The 21498-nt window shown below is 38.6% G+C and overlaps 1 protein-coding gene across 1 annotated transcript; it reads right to left on the reverse strand.

Annotated features, from left to right (window-relative positions):
- Positions 1 to 1447: 1447 nt before the first annotated feature.
- Positions 1448 to 2416, reverse strand: FOXB1 (forkhead box B1). Its single transcript, XM_029575967.1, has one exon. It carries the CDS (start codon positions 2414 to 2416, stop codon positions 1448 to 1450), a length of 969 nt encoding a protein of 322 aa, XP_029431827.1.
- Positions 2417 to 21498: the final 19082 nt, after the last annotated feature.

The raw sequence follows: 21498 nt of genomic DNA on the forward strand, positions 1-21498 counted from the left end.
GGCATGCTTGAGAACAACAACAACAATACTGGGGGGAAATGCCATGCTTATTCTGTACAGGAGGGGAAAAAAAAAAAAGAAAATGAACAGGGAATTTCTTTACAGGTCCGGTGACACTACAGCGTTTTTTTGTTTTAATTTAAGCAGTTCACAACAGAACAACAGTGTGTACTCTAAAACTATAAAGGAGGAGGAAACAAAAGTGCATTTTACACATTTATAATCATTCCTATTCACAGACATTTACAGCTCCCCCGTCCCTCCCAGCACTTCGCTGAAAAGTTCCAATAGAAAACGGAAACAATTTAATGCTTTGTACTTTTTTTTTTAACACTTTGCTACATTCCTTTCTTACTGGCAGACTTTCACAGCTTTGCAGAGGCATTTTGTGTGTGTGTGTGTGTGTGTGTGTGTGTAATGTTTTTCAGTAAGACACAAAATAAATAGCTAATGGCCAAATACTCTGATTAATCAGAGAATTAAGATGCAAACATTGTCCCCTTGAGCTGAAAAAAAAAAAGGCCTTCAAAATTTCAACAAATGCTGCAAGAGGACCCCATTCCAGTGACAGTACAGATTCAAGTTCATTATTTACATTAGAACAGGCTGTGTGTAAACATAAGTTCTCATTGTTTACTGCCATTTGCTGGTTGTCCCTTTGTACTGGTACAAATCTCCCTTCTAGAGTAACCGTAGGGTGGAGATATCCCATAACTGAAGCCAGGATAACAATTAACTAATTAGGAATCTGCAGTCCTGAGTTCTTGAAACCTGTGTAATATATACATAGTATATAATGTAACAACTTTTGTGCGTATTATAAATTCATTCAATCCATTCAGCATTTATTTACTAAATTTCTACCCTCTTCTTCGCATGGCAAAACTGCTTTCTAGGAGAGCAAAATCTGTTTTAAATTGTTGTGAGAAGGATTTTGCCGCTTAAAATTCTACCACTTAGTTGACTGCGAACTCCAAATGCCAAAGGCCACAGAGTGAGAGATTTTAGATTTTACTAACCTGTAGTCAATTTTTTTTTCTGTCTAAAGATGTCTCACTTTCTTTAAAAAAACAAAACAAACAAAAAACAGCACACTTGCAAGTTAGTTTAAATAGGCGTGCACTGAAATTTCCCTTCAATAACGGAAAAGTGCAGTATAGTCGGAAACTCCGGAACACAAATAGAATTTAATATCCAGTTATAGTACATTTGTTCGGGTGATTAGAGCACAGTAAGAAGAGCGCAAGAGACATTAAACGACAAGAGAAACGTGAAAACAAACAAAACAAAACAAAAACAGCCTACATGAATCGCCAACCTCAGTTTTCCTGCTGTGACATTTCTTTCCTCTCTCAAGAAACCCAAACAAACAAACAAACAAACAGTGAGAAAACTTTGGAGAGATGATTACGAGTTTGAGTAGTGCTATACAGTCGCCTTTTCCAGGTCAGTGTACAGCCACCGAGAGCAGGATGGAAGGGGGGTTGGTCAGAGTCTCGCTGGGGCTGGCCGGGCTGCTTTGGCTAGTTGCTGTTTGCGGAGAGGTCGGGCTTAGAGACGGGGGAGAGTTCGGCAAGATCGCCGAGAGGGGCGCCGGGAGCGCCGAGAGAGCTGGCACCGTGGCTGGCGTGGGTTTGATGGGGACGGGAATGGCCGGCAAAGTCTGGCCCCCGTGACAAAGAGGCTTGATGGGCACCCCATAGGCACTCACACTATAGTCGCTGCTAGCCATGGATATCGGGGTGGCTGGGTCGATCATGGCGGGGCCGTACATGTGGGGCCAGCCTGTGCTGATGGGGCTGCCCACTGTAGTCAACTGGTTGGGCAGGGGATAGGCAGCTGGCATCGGCTGCATGGTGGAAAAGGCGAGTCCTCCCGGCATCTTGTACTCTCGGGCGATGATATTCTCAATGGCGAAGGGGTGCTTAAAGCTGGATGACTGGGAGACCCCCAGATTGTAAGTGGACATCTGAGGCAGGTGAGTGCCGGAGGCTGCCAGGGCGCTCAGTCGGAGTTTCGCTTGCTGTTGAAGGTACTGCGCGGCGTCCGAGGGCTTGCTGGGGGCCAGGTGGTCCGATTTCACCACCTTGAACCTCTTACGGCGCCTCAAGAAACTGCCGTTCTCAAACATATCCCCGCAACTGGGATGCAGTGCCCAGAAGCTGCCCTTGCCTGGCTGGTCGGGTCTCCTTGGGATCTTAATAAAGCAGTCATTGAAGGAGAGGTTGTGTCTCAGCGAGTTCTGCCACCTCTGAGTGTTTTCTCGGTAGTAGGGGAAACGGTCCATAATGAATTTGTAGATCTCGCTGAGGGGCAGCATCTTCTCCGGAGAGCTCTGAATGGCCATTGCCGTCAGGGATATGTAGGAGTAAGGAGGCTTCTGATCGCTGTAAGTGTTTCTGCCAGGACGAGGCATTTTCTCTACGATCGAGAGAGATCTGCAGAGGATGGGGTCGGGGGAGGACGGGGGGGGGGGGGGGGGGGAGGAAGGACAAAACTACATTAGCTTTGGAGAAGTAAACAAATTCAGATCACAATAAAGCCACATTCTGAATGCGAACCTTAGCGATCGACAGTGACGTCAAAATCTGGACTGAATATCGAGATGCTGCAGGAGTTACAGTAATGCGCGTTTAACGGAGAAGAACATGGTAAAGTAAATTACTATTGCCCCAAAACTTGATCGAAGTGCAAAGCACTGAACAAGAAAAAAAACAAACCCCCAAAACAGTAAAGAAGTAAAATCGCGAGGAGCGGAAGAGAGAAATCGAGAGCGAGAGAGATGCCCACCTTATAGTTGCTCCAAGTTGACAGTCCGCATCCGGAATGCAGCCGGGAGTGATAGGCTAAGTTTGCCTGAAGCCCCTTTTCCAAGCCGCCGCAAACGTTCCAGGGTAGTCCCGAGCGAGCGATCGCCTTCCTTTGAAAAAAAAACTCGGATCTCCTTGCCACTCCTAACACGGCTTCGATCAGCCCCTTTTACTACCAGCGACCGAGCGAAGCGGGGGATATTTACTTCTGCGCTGCTGTAAGATGAGCTAAGTAGTTGCCTCCATGTCCTTCCTCTAACCATCTGATAGTTTTAGGTGGTGACATGAGCAGAAAAGACCCCTGTAGAGGCGCTTCATTAATGTGCCACTTCTTTGCTATCATATGACAATCGCCATGGGAGGAGAAGGGAGGGAGAGTGAGAAGAGGAGGAGGGAGCAAGGGGGTCTGAGAGAGAAAGGCATAATCGGGTTTCATTTACACCTATTTACATGGACACCTTGGGCCAATAGAAATCATTTCCATTTGAAGACAAGGCAAGGGGTGAAAAGGCTCAGCAACCGGAATTGAAGTGTGATGGCACCCAGTAACAGTGTGTGCGTGTGAAGGTATGCACTAACCTTTCCATGGACTTTGCAGGGAGCTTAGTCTGCAATTCACACTTACAAATGGAGCTACTGAGCAGTGGGATGTTTGACATGGAAATTGCTTGGCGGTGGTATTCTGTTTGCTCTGCATTGTTATCTGATTTGTATTGTTAGCTAACTTAAGGCAGCGCTTTTTCCCTTTTAAGCAAAGATTTCTGTATGCCAAATCAACCCGAGTTCATGCTTTGTGCCGGCGTTATTATGATGGAAAACCCATGCTTTAAATCATGCACAAACACATACGGAAGCGTCAGTTGCATTATCAGAGTGTGCTATCCCATCGTCTAGAAATGCATACATTGTTGACTTGGTTAACCTGTTTACTTCTTCTTGGTTGTTTTTTCTTTATATATACAGAACTTTTGAGATGAAATTAAGGAATGATGTTCTAAAACGCTGCCTTAGCTAATTATGTAAATAGATTGTCTGTTTAATTTGAGGCCCGAGGATCCTGGTTAACACAAACAGCCAGAAACAATAAAATTGGTATGTTAACCAACTTCATATTTCAGAATGTCATTTTTATTTCACAGTTTTGCAGGTAGTTTACAGATAAAATTCAGAATAATAGATTTTATATAATCAGCCAATATCTTTAAATAATTATAGGCTAGAGACTATTTAAAGCTCAAAGTTAGCCTGCTTAAAGAAAGCAGCATAGTTTCAGTTGCAAACCTTCCCCTGTACATCTGATCTTCATAACATGTATAGCTATTAGATTTGGAATCTTGTTTATATGTAGACAGATACATAGATATGCTAGATGGCTAAATGGATGGCTAGATTAGGAAATATTTGTGACGAGGATTCTCCTTTTTGGTTTTCATGAATAATATAGCCTAGTGAATCTCTTGTGGGGAGGGTGTTAATATTTGTAAGTACTTTCAACACACGATAATTTAAAAAATTCTAAAATAATAAAATGTACCCTAAGGGAAATGTAAAAAATGCAATGTCCACGGCAACAGGGCTGTTTAACTAAAACAGGGTTAAAACATTATTCTAGCACGGTCACAGACTGTTAAAGATGATAGATTTTTGTTTAACAACATATTTTGTGGTTAACACACTATTGTCAACATTTTTTGCAGCTGGTCAATAACGCACCAAATTGTAACTTAAACACGATGAATTTAGGAGATTAAACAATTTCATTAATATTGAAATAGCTCTTCAATGCAAGCGGACTTGCTTGAAATGCAGAAGCACGTTTTTCAATATTAACAGAAGTACTTGAAGAAGAGAATAATGTGACCTTCTTAATTCAGTAAAATATAACTAGGGAGAAAGCTCCATCAACCAACTGTATCAATGTACAGCAATTTTATGAAAAATGTTCTTTACATCTGCAGATTAGCAGGCACATACTAGTGGAAATTAATACATTCAGCAATGGCCCGATGAATAAATCACTCACTTAATAGATGTATAAAACCTTTCTTACTAATAGTATTTTGTGCCCTTCTATCCAGATAAAGATAGCCACTGTGTTTTAAAATCGACTCCTTTCTCTTATAAAGTAAAGATGGGTTCTCTTTATGACATACATTTGCTTTTTAATTATTTATTTATTTATTTATTTATTTATTACATTTTACATTTAGTGTTGATTGTACTGTTTCCTGACGTCTTTTCTCTCCTCTCCCTATAGTTTTAAGATCATATTTCACCTCGACAATAAGAAAACTGTGCCACCTTTTTCCATTCCAGATATAACGGGACAAAGTTGGACTGTAAGCTGCTTGCAACGGGGATCAGTCATTAATCTTATACAGAATTATGTACATTAACAGATTTCTATGACAAATATAGTAACAGCAAATGAGGACAGTTAAAGACGAAATGATGCATCCAGTCTGTCCAGCAAGATGTTTAGGGTTGCAGCTGCCTCTGCACTGTGCAGGTTACCTGTGCTTTCTGTTTATGGTTATAACTGCTGCTCCATGCATGCTAGCCAGTAGCCACATGCAGAAAAGTTACCACAGGTTACTCTTGATTCTTCATTTCCATCCTCTTGCCACTAGGGATACTTTGTATTTATCCCATGTCTTTTGAATTCCATTACTGTTCTGGTCTTCACCACCTCTTCCGGGAGAGCATTCCAGGAATCCACCACCCTTTCTGTGAAAAGATATTTCCTGATGTTGTTCCTGAGTCTAACCCCTTGGAGTTTCACATCATGACCTCTAGTTCTACAGCTTCCTTTCCATTGGAAGAGGTTTGTTTCTTTCTTGTGCATTTTTTAATACCTTTCAGGTATTTAAATACATGTGTCATGTCTCCCCTGGCTCTCATCTAGGGTATAGTAGGTCGTCAAGTCTCATCTCATATGCCTTCTGGTGTAGACTCTGCACAATTTTGTTTGCTTCTTTCTCTGCCTCTATTGTTTTTGAGCTAAGGCCTTCAGAAATAGTAATACAGTAACATAATACCGACGGCAGGAAAGGACCAAATGGTCCAGCCTAATGGTAGTTATCTGCCCCGCCATCCAGGTTACCCCATGTTTCTCCTAAGGGTAGCAACAGTGGCTCGGTGTAGTTATCGGATGAGCCTTCTTGAAAATTCAGACAATACTGATGCGTTTAGCCATTGATAACAGACTAACCTTCAAGTTAAAGGAACATTCAAGTATGAGGCAGGTTGTTTTTCAAAACTCAGATATAGTGGCACCCTTACATTTATTTTTAGAATAAAAAAAATAGCCACTTTGAGTAAACCCTAAAATAGAAGGAATAAAAAGTATGACACTTGTTGAATGCATTCAAGAAATAAGTTGCTACAGCTGTGTTTACATATTTAATAAAAATGTAAGATTTAAATCAATCTACCGGTAGAAAGATATTTTCTAACATGCAAGGTATCTGTATGACTTTAAAAGAAAAGTAAACAGGATTTGGGTAGGAGGCATGATTTTCTCCTAAACCTCTTTTGTAAACTATGTAAACTAACAAACTATCAGGAAACTATAAACTCTTCCATAGGTTATTGAAAATGCTTTGCAAAGCTTTTCTTTGAGTGGGAGGGTGAAAAGGAAGGATGAAGATTGATAAGGATAGGGTTTTTTTGGAATCCTAAAGAACTGGGGGAAAAAAAAAAGTGTCTGTCACCTAGCACCAATCACATAAATTCCTTTCCACGATTTTTTTTTTTTTATACAGGTGATGGAGATTTTTGGTCTTGAAAATTGTTCCTCAGTATCATAACTACATCAAAAGTATATTTGACATTCACATAATAAGCAATAGAATGCAATTTGGCAATACAAAAAAGCGAAAATATTCATTAACTGCAAAAAAAAAAAACCAAAACATTAAAAAACTGCGATTTTGGTGTAGTCAGTAAACCACTATTTCGGTGGAGAAGAAAACACAAACCGGGAAATAATTGTCCATCATATTTTTAACTGATATAAATAATCTACAAGGGGAAGGAGCTAAAATATGGAAGATGAATTAATGAAAGTTTGCTCTAATTAACAAGAACTCTTTGATGGAAGGTGGGACTTGTGAAGGATATTCAGTTGATATTAACAGCAGTTTCTAAAATAAACAGAAAACTTGAAAAGGTTACATTTAATTTACAATGTGCATTTCTCTCCCAAAACCAACATTAAGTGAAAAGAAATGATTCTTAGAAAGATTTAAAAGTGAATCATTGTCTATTGTGTAGAAAAGCAAAACAAATAGAAGCTTTCTGAGGACTGATTCAAATAAGAAACTCAGGGAGGTGTTGGGAAAACTGTATAAAATGCACATAAGTCAATTATATCAATGTGCAAACCAAATGGAAATCTATTTCGAGCGATAGCCATTCAATCTTTCCATGAAGCCCACCAAGGACCACCTTTCTGCTTGGAAGGTTTGCAATAGACCTTTTCCCCACAAGCAGGACCACACACGTTTACAGATTTGGTAATAATTTATGCTAATTTTCCTCCATAAATCCACAATTCGCTTCAGTGGCAACCAGGCTGTTAAGTAGGAAGAAAAGGGAGTCAGAGAAGTGCAAACACAGTATTGATTTTAATCGCTTCTGTTTGCATGCAGGTGTGTTCCTGAAGAGGATTCAGGATTTTTCCAATAATAATAAATAGAAGTAGTAATACTCCGAGCCACACTTTTAAATGAAAGGTCCCCACAACTCTGTTAATATTTACAAAACAGTGGGGGGGGGGAGAGTACCAACTAGCTTCTAAGGGTTTCCTAGGCTGCCAAACAATACTAGGTCCAACACAAGCTTTCCTATCTTGGAAGTCAACTCCACAGTGAGGTTGCGTTCATGCATTTGCAGCTAAGCCTCCCAGATTTTTTTTTTTTTAATGGAGTAGCTTTCCCCCTCTGTTTGCTTATTGGCAGTGAAAAGGGAGCTAATAGATTTCGGTTTAGAGGCGCTTTTTTTTCGATTTTAGTTTACCAAAGTAAGTGAATTTGCTGCCTCTGGGAACTAAGACGAATGCACCAGGGTCTTTGTCCCTCCCGGCATTCTTTACCAAACCTGCCACTTTGGTGGCGTGAGACCTACTTATCTTTCTTTCAAAAGGACTTTGTTCGCCGAGTATTCAACACTAAAACAAACTCCCCTGCCTGTCAACGGGCAATTAAAAATTGTTCTTGTCAATGTACCGAACACACAATCTATTTCTGAAACAACAGCGCATCTACTCAGAACTGGGACGAATTAACTTAAATATTTCAATAACAGGCGATTTTTTCCCTATAAGTACACAATGTGCTGTCAGACACATTTTTATTTATTTATTTACTTGTTGCAGATACCTGAGCAAATTTTTAACGTGTGTCGCCAAAAAAAAAAAAAAAAAAACCAAAACCCAACATCAAATACACTCCTGTACACCAGGCACTTTATGGTAAATAATTATCTAAGTTGCTCAGGTTTAAATTACATTTCGAATCAAGCTTCTGGACAGGCGAAACTCACTCTTCTAGGAATATAAACTGCATTAGGTAATAGTACTGTTTTCCGCAAACTTTCAGGAATGCATGCAACTGTTGCATTTTTTGCTATGCAAATGAAAATTTGAATGATATTGAATTAAACTCTGAAAGGTGAACCAAATTAAAAAAACAACAAATAAAAACGAACTCCCAACGTTTCATGTATTCATTCTTTTTGTGGAAACAATGAGGCAAAAAAAAAAAAAGATTACAAGATCCTAATATGTTTTGAAGGATTTGGAGAAGAACATCGTGTTGAATATGTTTGGATTTTTATTTCCTCAAAATGGACATTTATAATTCCTCTAACATTAAGGAAAGCAAAGATAAATACCAATTCACAGTTTCAAACCCTCAGTATTCGGTATCTATTTACTCTGATCAGCATTTAAAAATACTTGACTTGCCCCTATTTTGCTTTATCATTTTTAAATTACTGTATTATAATAGTACTGTAAAATGCATATGTGAAGCGTTTATTCAGCCCTAATGACTTTTGCAACAATATAAGAAAATTCATACTTTTAGCTTTCATTGCCATTTTTTGATAAACATTTAATGATTTGGATATACAGGTTCTCTATGTTAAAAGAAGTAACTCATTCATCGCTTTCTCTCTCTCTCTCTCTGTCCATTAAATACGTCTGACGTCTTACTCCCTTGATCTGGTGGAACACCCACTAACATGTATTTTGTAGATTTGTGACTCATACTGTATTACAATATACTTGTCAAATCCTGCACTGATTATTACAGGACCCAGCAGTCCTCTCGGAAGAATTTAGCGCTGACTTTGTACGCGTACTAAACCACCCCTGTCTCCAAGGACGAAAATCACAGATAACGGCAGGTAATAATTCACATTGCATCTTTTCAGAAAAGGGTTAAACATAACAAATCTTTATAATAATTAAACTATCCTGTTATTTCAACGAATCTATGCTTAGGCACTTTCATAGTGCATTTCTTGGTGTGTATCAGGAACCCTGATACAAAAGAGGAAGATGCGTCCGACTTGGTATTATTGGTATAATAAGTCTAGCCAGTAAAGCTCATTCATTTCTTAGCAAATAAATACCCACTTTTTTAAATATTGAAATTAGAATGTGCATCGTCTTTATTCGGTGGCTTGTTTTCTAAGAATTAGAAATACGTTTTTGAACTGTTACATTATCTTTCGCTTTAAAACTTTTTTTTTATAATTTCATTGTAGGAAATATTAAAAATGCCACGTTGGTAGTGAGGGGATTAACTTGCTTTTTATCCCAGCCCCTAACTCTGGTGTTAAGGCAGCAGTAGATCAACTGTATAATGTGTGCACTGTTTGGTCATTTGTACAATCAGAACAAAGGTTGAGCTAAGCCAAATTGCATTGCACTTGTGAACCGAGTCCCAATTTGAAGTATCTTTTACAGCAGGGGCAATGAGAACAATTTCGTGTGTGTCTAAAAGGGAATAACAAAGCCACTTTCCAGAGCATCTCAAAGTGAAGTAGTGAGGCGTGACATTCCCAGGGTGAGAAGGGACAAAAGCAGGGTCAGGGGGATGAAAAGGGAGAATCAAACAGCCACTTTCACATGTCTGCCCTCAACTGCTGCACCTCTCCATAATAGGAAACAAATGTTGTAAAAAGGGGGATTGCTCCCATTCATTCAAAATAGCAAATGATAGCTAAACAACATTGTCAAAACTGAATCAACTTCTGTGCAGTACCACCCAGAATAAGTATTGTCTTTTGTTTAATAGCTGGGTGGAGTAAACTTGTTTTTTTGTTTTGTTTTTAAACTACACTTTCCTAAAACTCATTTGATTCAAACTCAATTTTATCACCCCCCCCCCCAACCCCCCATTTATTTTCTGCACTGCTATGCGTACTTGTTTGTTCTTATTCCTAATCATTGTTAATATTTTTAAAAAAAAGCTTTTCTAAGGTCCACTACACTCCAGCGGAAAAAAAAATGCTTTGTCTGCATTTACTTTGTGAAAAGACCTCATTCAAAGAACCAGTGACCCTGTTTTTCAATAACTTTTCCAGCGTTACACAAAAGGAGAAAATCTTTGGAAAACAAAGACCTAAATTAATGTCCTTGATAATAAGTGATTTAAAAAAAATATTATTCTTTTCAGGGAAGTTTAATCTCGGTTTGGCCAGGGTGCAAACAGTTTTTGTTCCTAATGGGGTCCGATGGCAGGGCCTTAACCATATTATATAGGTTCTCCTCAGCAAAAGTCCAAGGAAGGATCCTTCTCAGCCCATGGCTCAGGGCCCGCATTTCATCGTAGCCAAAAAGAGGCTTAGAAGCCTATTTACTAGTTATGCTTTTATGACCCTATACCTATTTGCTACATAGAGTGTCTGACTGATATCTAGATATCTTATAATACCAACCTACCAGAAAGTTTGGAACAGCCTGCAACCCAAAACTGCCCAGGTGGATGGGCAAGTGAGGGATTCCCATATTTTAAAATTCTCATAAGGCGCATTAATGAGTGAGTTTATAATATACAAATGTGTATATTTTATATATATTGCAATGAATGCTTTCACTCCAGAAATAGTTTTTACTACTGTACTGTCATTTCCAATGCTTTTTTTTTCTTGTGAAAGTTAATACCACCTGATTTATTTTACTTGTGCTCTTTTGTGTTCAGTTTCCACTGTGCAGCCACCCACAAAGCGGGCCAAAAGAGGTCAAGGGATCGTAACTAACCTCCAGTGAGCCAAGGGATGGTTTAAATATACTCGTGTCTTAAAACAACAAGCGACTGTATTCTAATGGGACATGGATATTTCTTTCGCGTTATTGTTCCAAGACTTCTCGGTAAATAGGTGGTTTGCCAAAATGTTGTGCTGAATATTGCTAGCTCCCCTAGAAGTGCAGCAGAGTTTTCTAGCATATCTGGGTTATTTACTAATTAGATTCAATCCGAGAATCTCTTAACCCTAGAAAACAGTTTTATACCTTGTTTGTGAACCATAAATATCTACTTAGTTGTTCAATGTAAAATCATTATTATGAAAGTGAAAAATACTTCATAATTTTCGGAATGGTCATTTTCATTGCAAACGTTTCAGATTAAAGACAGCATATTTTCCAGATGATAGGATATGATCAGTATCAGTCAGATCTATAACTGGGACATTTATTTCATCTTTTGCTTCGGTATTTATACATGCATTGTGTTTATGTTTGGATAATAATCAACTTACCTTCTATGTGCATATAGAGCATGCGTATAGCTTAAGAAACCACGTCCACCCAGGTTTCCTGTGTATTGACCCCAGAAAAGGAAGTATATATATTCAGATACAGAATACCAATTAAAGGTTGTAAGCAAGTCTAGGAGAAAACCTCTGCGTTGTATATAACAGTGAGCATGGCTTTGATAGCAGAGGTAGATACATACACAACGTTTCATGACAGAAAAAATATATGCTTTGGAAACTATATGGATTTATCAGAACATATGTATGACGCTGAGAGAGAAAAAGAGAGGTTAATACATAAGATGGGTTGCACACTATACGAGTTGAAGTAAAGGTCTGGATATCAAAAGACTGAGTAAAAGTAATTGTTAAATTAATATGCATATTTATATTTTTCTAACTTGCAGGAAGGATGTGAAATCACTGAAAACTACATGTATATGTGGTGTACACAAAACATACACCCAATACGGCTTTACTCCATAGTTTGTCTCTTAAAAGGAGGCAATACCGCAAGAGCCAGTGCCACAGCAGAGAACTGACTTATATAATAACCGAAAACTGCTGACTTATATAATATAATATGCATTTTCTGAAAGAGGCTTCTTAGAAAGGGTTTACCCTTCGTGGTTTTCTCGGCTTTATCACTCTACATGATAGAGACAATAGTTTAATCAGAAGCCCTGCTACAGAGCTCTTTGTAAGGTGGAAAGGCTTTAAACGTCTTACACATTTCTTGCACTTTACTTATCTGCTTTATATAAGTCAGAAAAAGAACTTTATAGTTTCGAATCTTCCCTGTCAAAAATTCTACGAAAAGATAAACAAAATGTAATGCGTTTTACTTGCTCTGTTTCAAGCATTTTGATTTGAACGTTGATACATACGCCTTTATTTTATTTAGAATATTAGTGTTCTTAGTTTATAATTTATGAATCTATTCTATTTAGCATTATCAAAATAAGTGTTTTTTTTTCAATAGAAGATTCATTTTTTTATTTGACATCTCATACTAAATGCATGGTTTTTACTAGCCACTGAAACATATTTTGATCTAAATAACTGAATCTGTAAAACCTGATGGCTTCCTGCAAAGACAAAAATAAAAATGCTTTTATCTAACCTGTCCTAAGGATTCTGCAGTCCTGCTTTTTTTTTTTTTTAAACCAATAAGATCACATTTAAGAGTGCAAGTTAACCAGAATTTCAGAAGTGGATTTGACTATCCTATTTTTTTCCTGAAGTTATCAGCTCACTCTGTTTTGTTATTTTGCTATTTTTGTTTACAAAAGGCATATATTTGTTTTCTAATCTAGAAGGTGGCCTTTGTAAAAGTCTAGATAGGAACCTGGGCTGAATATTTGGACTTGTTAACCAAAGTATTAAAAACTATTAACTTTGATTCTGATGAAAATCCCCATAAGTGATACAATGAAGAAGAGGTTTCCTCCTTCTCATACCAGAGGGAACTAACCAACCCTTCACAGACAATTTAAACTCGTGCCTTTTCCACCTGTTGATCATTCGAGCCCCGCTCAGCTGGCAGTGTAAACTGCTTGTGAATTTCATATGATCATCCATCTATCTGGAGGCAATGTAGATTTTCTAAAGATCTAATGAATAAACAAATAGCAACTGCTAGCGGAGAAATTTACACGGTTAATGTCTATATGTGTATAATCAATATGCTTCTGTATATCTTCAAATACATTCTTTTTAGTTCTCAACCTGAGGTAGTTTTAATATTTTCAGGGATTAATTAGCGTTTTCCAACCATTTTCAATCATTCTTTTATATAGAAAACTATTTTAAAGGCTAGGTAATATGAAACATTTAGAGTAGCTGACTTCATTGACTTTCTGATAGCTTTTATTGTCAACTAGCTCCTTCACATTTGAACAATTCTGTATATATTTCATAAAACGTACAATTGTGTGCTTGTGTGTGTATGTCTATATGTCAAGAATGTGTTTATACTTATGTATAATCACGCATCTTTAAATATACGGATAGGTGCAATTACATGCTGGGGATGCGGGATGTGCACTTTACGAATTCCCATGTATGCCCTATATATCTGAATCCTGTTTGCCCAAAGGAAAAAAAAAAAGATGCGGATCATGTCTGAACATTTTTCATTTAAAAAATGAACTGGTAAATCGTCTAAAAAAATAGGTGTCATTTTCACACATGATTCTCAAGATTTTCATGTGTTTCCTGCAATGGATGGGGAGAAATGTAGGCGCTTGGTGCATTGGACAAAAACCATTTCCTCTTATGCCTCTGTAGAGGGCATCCCTGACCAGACTTAGTCAAATTGTAAAAACAAGACTTCGTTCGGAATCCTGTCAGAGGTCTTGATTATTTCGGTCCCAGCATATTCTGTCAAGACAACGTACCAAACTGCTAGCATCTGATAATATCCATTCATTTCTTAATTGAAGACGGACACGTTCAGGGAAATCTTTTGGTTGCAATTTCTTTTCTTAACTGGAATCTCTTTCCACTCCGCTTAATTCAAGTTGGGCATTGATGTGATAATTTCCCCACTGCAAAGCAGGTGCCACTTTCTTAGCGTTTGACGACAAATGTCTCATCTTCACCGTGCTATATCTGGAATACATTATTTTAATTAAGTCTATGGCGATTTACTTCCCTCTGAGATCCATTCTACAGTGCAATTAAGAACGTATTGGTGCTAGCACATATGAATATTCAGGAGGGTGTCAATTAATTAGCAGACAGAGGAATCTCATTATGGTGCTTCAAACCCCTTTAGTGATGAGCAGAATTAAGGGGGCTTTTACCAATGCGTTGGATTAGGGAATATTTTTCCGTGCACTCATTTAACTTCATTATCATAACACTTCCACTGCCCTCTGATTTTATTAATTAAATCGCTCTTTAATTTGTCCGGAAAGATGGGCAGAAAGCTGTATCATTATCATCACCATCATCATCATCACTTTTACTCGAGCAAGTGATTTCAAAAAAAGTAACTTTTGCACTGTTGCAATCAGAGAAACTAGACCTGGCCACGGAAAAAAAAAAAAAAGCCCACAGTCAATCTGTCCGCCAGAAAAAGATCATTTCCTTTATCTTTCCGTCACAACTAAAAACATTCTCCTTCATCTTAAAAATGCGAAGCAGGAGTCCGAAGGACAATGTGCCAAAGTGAGAGAATTTCCCATTTCCCGAGCCTTACGGTAGGACGACCGGCTGGACGCAGTTCTTCTGACATTAGACGCTTCCGTGCGGTCTTCCTATGCGTTTTCAGCCAGCCCGAAGATTAGTCCGTGTATTTCAAAGCATCACCTAACATATAATCGCAGAATCAGAAAGACATTCCAATAGGGAGATGTTTAGATAAAGGGAGAGTTCGGAACGCCGGAACCAGGAACGCCGATTGTGTATTTCAAAGCAGTTTTAATAAAGCAGAACACAAAAGTTTTGTAATAGAGCCAAGCTCCGGAAGAAAAGAGGATAAATGAAGCAACGTTTTAAGTCTTTTGATGTCGCTTGCTGCAGTTAATATATTTTCTGTTTGCAAATAGAAAGCTAGCTATTAAAGCATCCTTTAATAGTCATGTATAGAAAAGCGATTTTTCTCAAAGGTCTGTACCGGATCTCTCTTGGAGCTATTTCCTATGAATCTCATTATAATAAGGCGACAGTTTATGGCAATGTCCGTGGGATATTGTGCTTTTCCTTCAGAAAAAAAATTGAATATTAAATAATCATCTGTGAATTTGGGGAGACTATCCGGCAGAAACATGGAAAATCAAATAGAAGATAACAAGCGAACATAATCCACCAAAGAGGAATAGATCATTATAAAAAAATAAATAAGTACAGAAAATTCTGATGGGCTATAACAGTAGAAAGTCGCATCACCCGCGCGATTTTTCTCCCGGAAAGGTTAGAAAGATAAATATTAAATCTACTTTCACAAATGGAACTGCTAAACAGATCTTAAATTAATATGCATGCAAAATTAATCAACTGCATTTCATGACACCAAAATAAGTACCTGGGAAACAGAACACCTTCTGGGCATTTGGAACATATGCTGGAATTATAGTTAATTGACTAATTACATAAATTAGGCATTAATTTTACAACGCATCAACTATAAAAGATATCTCAATTAATTGTGCATAAATTACAAGGTTAAAAGCGGGAGGTAGCAAGAAAAAAAAATAGATACATGCCAAGCCCTCTTTTAGGTGGGTTAGCAGTATTTGGGGGCATTTTTGTCGACTAAGTGCACCTTACAGGAAAGTTACCAGAAGTAGCCAAGCAGAACCAGCTAAAGATGTTCTGGCTGCCCAGATTTTGCCATTGACCTCAGGCGATCATTAATGCGAAAAACACTTCATTAAAATCAATTACATAGTTTAAGATTGATTAGCTTTTGTCACAAAAAGAGGGAAAAATGTATCTCACTGGGCTGCTGCCTCTTCCTCCATAGTACACAGAAAAACAAGAACAGGCTAAACATGTGTGCCAGATGTTTAGGGGGGGGGGGGATTTGCCTCCTTTGTTTTTTGTTTTGTTTTTCTGTCCTTCTGTCGTTTCACTTCAAGAGCCTACTTTGGAAATGAACTCCCGAGTCTGACAGAGATTCTTCGTACAATAATAATAATAATAATAATAATAATAATAATAATAATAAAATAAAGCATTTCAAACATTATGCTTCACTTTGAAAATATTTCTAAAAAGGTGAGGCACTGCTGTGCAGGCCACCTCTGTCCCTTTCATGCTTCAGGCCAGCACACACACACAGACAGAGGGATTTTAAAACAAGAAGGTTAATCCTGCTCACAGCTAGAACACGGGGCACTGCACTATTAAATGAAAAGGTGGCCCTACAACAACAACAACCGATATTGCAACATATTTTATAGCAGGTATACAAATAAAGTTCATTTCTTTCTTCTCTCTCCTGTCTATCCAGCTCTTATTAGATATTCTCATGTAGAAATTCCAGTGACAAAGAAAACAGGATGCCACTCATCCTAGAGGAATTTCTGCTGCTAGTCTTTAATTAGCCACTAGGTGTCACAAAGGAGCAATATTTGGCTCCCCTGTCCAAACTATGGGCTACTTCAGCAGCTATCTATCCTACCTTCCATCAGCTTAAGAATTACTCGTGCAGGTCTCCACTTGGCCAGGGCAAATTATTTTTAGTTCAATCCCATCTCTGTTTGATATTGTATTTAACATTCGAAACCATTAAGGAATGGCTTTACTTTCATTCCTAGGGATGTTTCATACACGTTTCACAAGCAAATGAAAATGAATATCTGAGTAAAATCGTGTCCATCACAATTTCAGATGAGTTCTATATTGCCTTCTTGTTTTGCCCACAAACTGATTTTTCAGGATCATCTTCTTCTTATAATGATATAAGATAAAGTCAGACCTGATTGTTCTGTATTTTCCTCAATCACCAGTTTACCTGTTCATAACACTAGAATTGCCCGACTAATGAATGATAACTGAATCCACAGGGGTAGAAAAAAATGGAGAGCAGTGCTGGCATTTGTCCCATTGAAAGACTTCTGCCCTTTCTTTGCAGAGTCCCAGATTCACTTTATTTACTAAAATACATGCATCACTATTATCTTCTCAGGAATAGCCTTTCCGCTCTTTACTCTACAATATATTTAGGTGGCTATATTGATTATTGAAGGGGTCTATTTACACGTTCATTAAATGCCTATCATCATTTTTCATCACTAATGCATATTAATAGGTATAGATTCAAATAAGATGTTAATATGCAAAATTACGCAAAGCAGTTTATTTAAATTTAATGAATTTCTAATGCAGATACCCATTAATGCTGTCCTAAATGTAAAAATTCACCTCAGCGAGGTGTAGTTATTTATGACGTTGCCCATAGGAAACTTCTGCATCTAAGTTTCTAATGAATAGGAGTCCTGGTAGAAATCTTACAGTTAAATTGCAATTTCTGCCAGAATGTAAGTGTACTTTACTGCATGGGTCTCATAGTTTTCAAAATGTAAAACTCTGCCCATTAAGGTCTCCTGGACCAAACTTTGCTGCCTGGCATAAGACTGACTATGAGGACAGCTCTGCTAAGCTGGATCTTTACTTTTATTTATTTGGAAGATTTATCATCTGCTGGCTCCAATGTTTGCAGTGGAGGAAAAAAAAAATAAAACATTCATAAAATAATGTACAATCCAAGCACAGCAAACCTGGCCATTCAAGGTCACAGCTTCAGGTCCTTGTCCACGCACAACTCTCTCATTCATCGCAAGCCCAAGGATGTTGTAAGTCCCAAGTCTGCCTCAGGCGTGCTAGAATCTGCGCCTATGGGAGGAAGAGCGGGTATTGCACTACAGACAGGTAAGTCTGCTGCCCTACCCCTATCCCTTTTATCCACCCTGCCTACCTGCCTGGCTCCTCCTAACCCTACCTTTTAATTTTCCCAGGCTCTCCTGCACACCGGATAGGAAACTATTTCTGCCCTCTTCAAGCACAGTCCTGGAGGAAGGCAAGAGGTAGTTAGTTAGGATGGTAGCCCTGAGTCCTTCTTCCCATTTTGGTATAATTTCTTCCAGTTTTATTCGGGCTGTTAGTCTCATATTTTCAGGATATTGTTGTTCTTCCAGAATAGTGACTAGGACTGGCAGGCCGGGGGGGGGGGGGGGGGGGGGGGGGGGGAGACAGGATGAGGATCCTATAGGATAGCATGGAGTAGGATTTTATTCTAAGTACAAGTACTTTATGTTTAAGCAGCTACTGGCAAAGGATAAAAAAAATTGGACATACTCCCCGCATCACAAGTAAGGACTAACATCTCAATAGGTTTCCTTTTCGTATTATTGCTTTGACTTCCAAAACCGGAGAACATCCAAGGTCAAACGTTCTTATCGTCACAAATTACGAATTTAACAGAATCTCTCTGGGCAACTCTGATTGTTTTGCTTAACGTTTTGCCAATTCAGCCTCAAATGGACTCTTAAAAGTTGCTTGACCTTGATTCCAGGGATTTTATCACGTAAAAAAAACCAAACAAACAAGAGAGAGGTGCGTAGGAAAGTTGAAGATTACACACGAAAATGGTCATGCACAGAAAGCTGGCAAAGGGGGGGGGGGGGTGTAATGTGTGCGCGCGCAATTAAAAAACCCCCGCAATATAATAAGGATGACAATTGTATTCTTATTACGTGCTTTCCCACTCTACCCGTGCAGCGCTCCGGGCATGACCCAATAGATGCAGACACAGAATTGCTCGCAGGTAACGCTACCTCGCGCAGCTCGATGAACTGCTTTCCCTCTCCAACATAGCCCCAGCCAGGGCAAGGAGCACTTGTAAGAGGAGGACGGCAGCAAGAACCGGCCGGCTTTCTGCAGTGCTGAAAGCCAGCCATTTTATCCCCGTGGCAATTTTACGATTCAAGAGTTAAGAAAGCCTGACGCGTCGCTATCTTTTCCACTTAGGCGAAACTGCTCATTTTGATTTAGCTGTTTTCTGCATTTGCCAGATGCTGAAGGTACTTGGGGGGAGATGTTGACAAGTGGATAATTGTCAGCAGTACTAAAACAGACACGTTGTTTACAGTTGAGCATGATTAATTGAGAGTAAATAAAGCAGCAGCACTCTTTATAAACTCTTCCATCCTCTTGCTCTCTCTCTTAAAAAAAAAAAACAGGCAACACGCTATCAGGAAAAAAAAAAATTCACTTGTCATCATTTCCTTGAAATTAATGGCGCAGACAGAAAGGTACCTTAGAAGTCAACGATACCTGCAGTCTACAAGTGATGGCGTTACACGTGTGCTTTGATTTCAGATCAATTACAATCAAAATGTTATGGGTTGCTCTTTCGATATATAAGGTTTCTCGAAGGCGTTTTTACAAACTTATTGAAATAGGTTGAAAAGAGTACAATGGACTAACAGGCTGATATAGTAAAAATCGCGCTCTCCCAGCGCACGCAGAGGCCACTCTCCTGTGCACGTGATTCAGTAAAAAAAATTATTCAAATTAGGGCCCGCGGTTAAAAGAGGCGCGAGCCGCGGCCAATTTTACATTTAAAATTTTTTTTTTTTAACTTTTGGGACCTCCGACTTAATATTGCCATGATATTAAGTCGGAGGGTGCACAAAAAAGCAGTTTTTACTGTTTTTCTGTGCACTTTCCTGGTGCCAGCAGAAATTAATGCCTACCTTACTGAATAGCATGGGAATAACTAATAGGGCCATCAACATGCATTTGCATGTTGCGGGCACTATTAGTTTCGGGGGGGGGGAGGGGGGGTTGGACGCGTGTTTTCAACGCGCTATTACCCCTTACTGAATAAGGGGTAAAGCTAGCGCATCGAAAACACGAGTCCAAATGCAGGTTAACAGTGCGTTCCACCAGAGTGCACTGTACTGTATCGGCCTGTAAGTGGGCTGTGGATAAGTGGAGGAGGGAGCTGAAAATGAATTTGCTTGGTGAACTTTTTCAATTTTTTTCTGTTATTGTTATCCCAAAAACTAGTTGATTAAATAATGTGCAATTAGCTATTGCTTATTTTGTTTATGAGCCTGCCTCCAAAGGGGTTAAGGGAGTTATTCATTTGGGGGAGCTCCTTCAGGGTTGACCCGAGGGACTGGGAATGATTATTTGGGATGTTATTTATTTATTTATTTATTTATTTATTTATTTATTTAGAATCTTTTAATATACCGATACTCAAGATAAATATCTTATCGTACCGGTTTACAGCAAAACAAGGGAAACCAACGATATAGGAGAAAAAGTTACAAAAAACAAGGTGATGAATTCAGGACAACTGTAAGAAATGGAAATAGCATAACATAGCCTTACTATAGAGAAGAAAACTAGCAAAGTAAAATAATGACTAGGTGGGCGACTTGGTAGGTGATCAACAAACAACGGACGAACGAATGTTCAATCAGGGAAGGCTTGTTTGAAAAGCCAGGTTTTCAGTTTTTTAATTAGGACTAGGCGGCTAGTGACTCACTTGTTTGGTAAGGCAAAAGCAGAGGAGGTGGGGAGGAAGGGAATGCCCTCCAAGGATTTGCCTAGGGTTGCCAACTCAGTGGGGGGGAAGGGGGGGGGGGACTGCCACATGGAAATGTTTTATTATCCTAGCCTAACTTTAAAAAAAAATGCCACTGTTTCAACTACATCTTTATTATCTCCCAAATGTTGCATAATAGAAAGGGACCAATTTAGATTACTATGGAATTCAGACAATCCACCCAAATATGAATTTCTTTTTAATGATCTATAAAACATTAAAAAACAGAAATACACAATTAGACTTTTCACAAGTATTCAGAAGATATCTCTTTAATAGCAACACAAATGCTTCACTACCAGGCATTAAAAAAACAACAGACAAACAGCACTAACTGGAACGGAGTAGAAGCCTAGTGTTTAGGGCAGCAGACTGAAAACTAAGAAACCTGAGTTCAAATCCTTGTAACTGTGGGTAAGTCACTTCATTCTCCATTGCCTCAGGTACAGACTTAGGGCCTCATTTAATAAGGCTTTCCCCATAGTATGGCAAAAAAAAAAGTCTTAATAAATCATACCCTTTGTAAGCCCTCTGGGGACAGGGAAATATCTACAAAACCTGAATATGACTCGCCTTGAGTTACCAATAAAAAGGCTTGAGCTAAATAAATGAAATAAAAATAACTCCCAGGACTCAAACAGCAAAATTCCTACCTATGAAAGGCAGCACTACAAATATTACAACAGACCCTAGAACACCAATACACCTCTTACTGGGAAAACAGAATAAACTGGAATATAACAACTCCCTATACAACTACACTCTAGCAGAATATCTCATTTCAGTTATAAATGCAAAACACAGGCAAAACCTCAACAAATAGTGATTAAGAGACCACACAATAGAAAT

The sequence above is a fragment of the Rhinatrema bivittatum genome, chromosome 13, assembly GCF_901001135.1.
Source record: "Rhinatrema bivittatum chromosome 13, aRhiBiv1.1, whole genome shotgun sequence".
NCBI lineage: Eukaryota > Metazoa > Chordata > Amphibia > Gymnophiona > Rhinatrematidae > Rhinatrema > Rhinatrema bivittatum.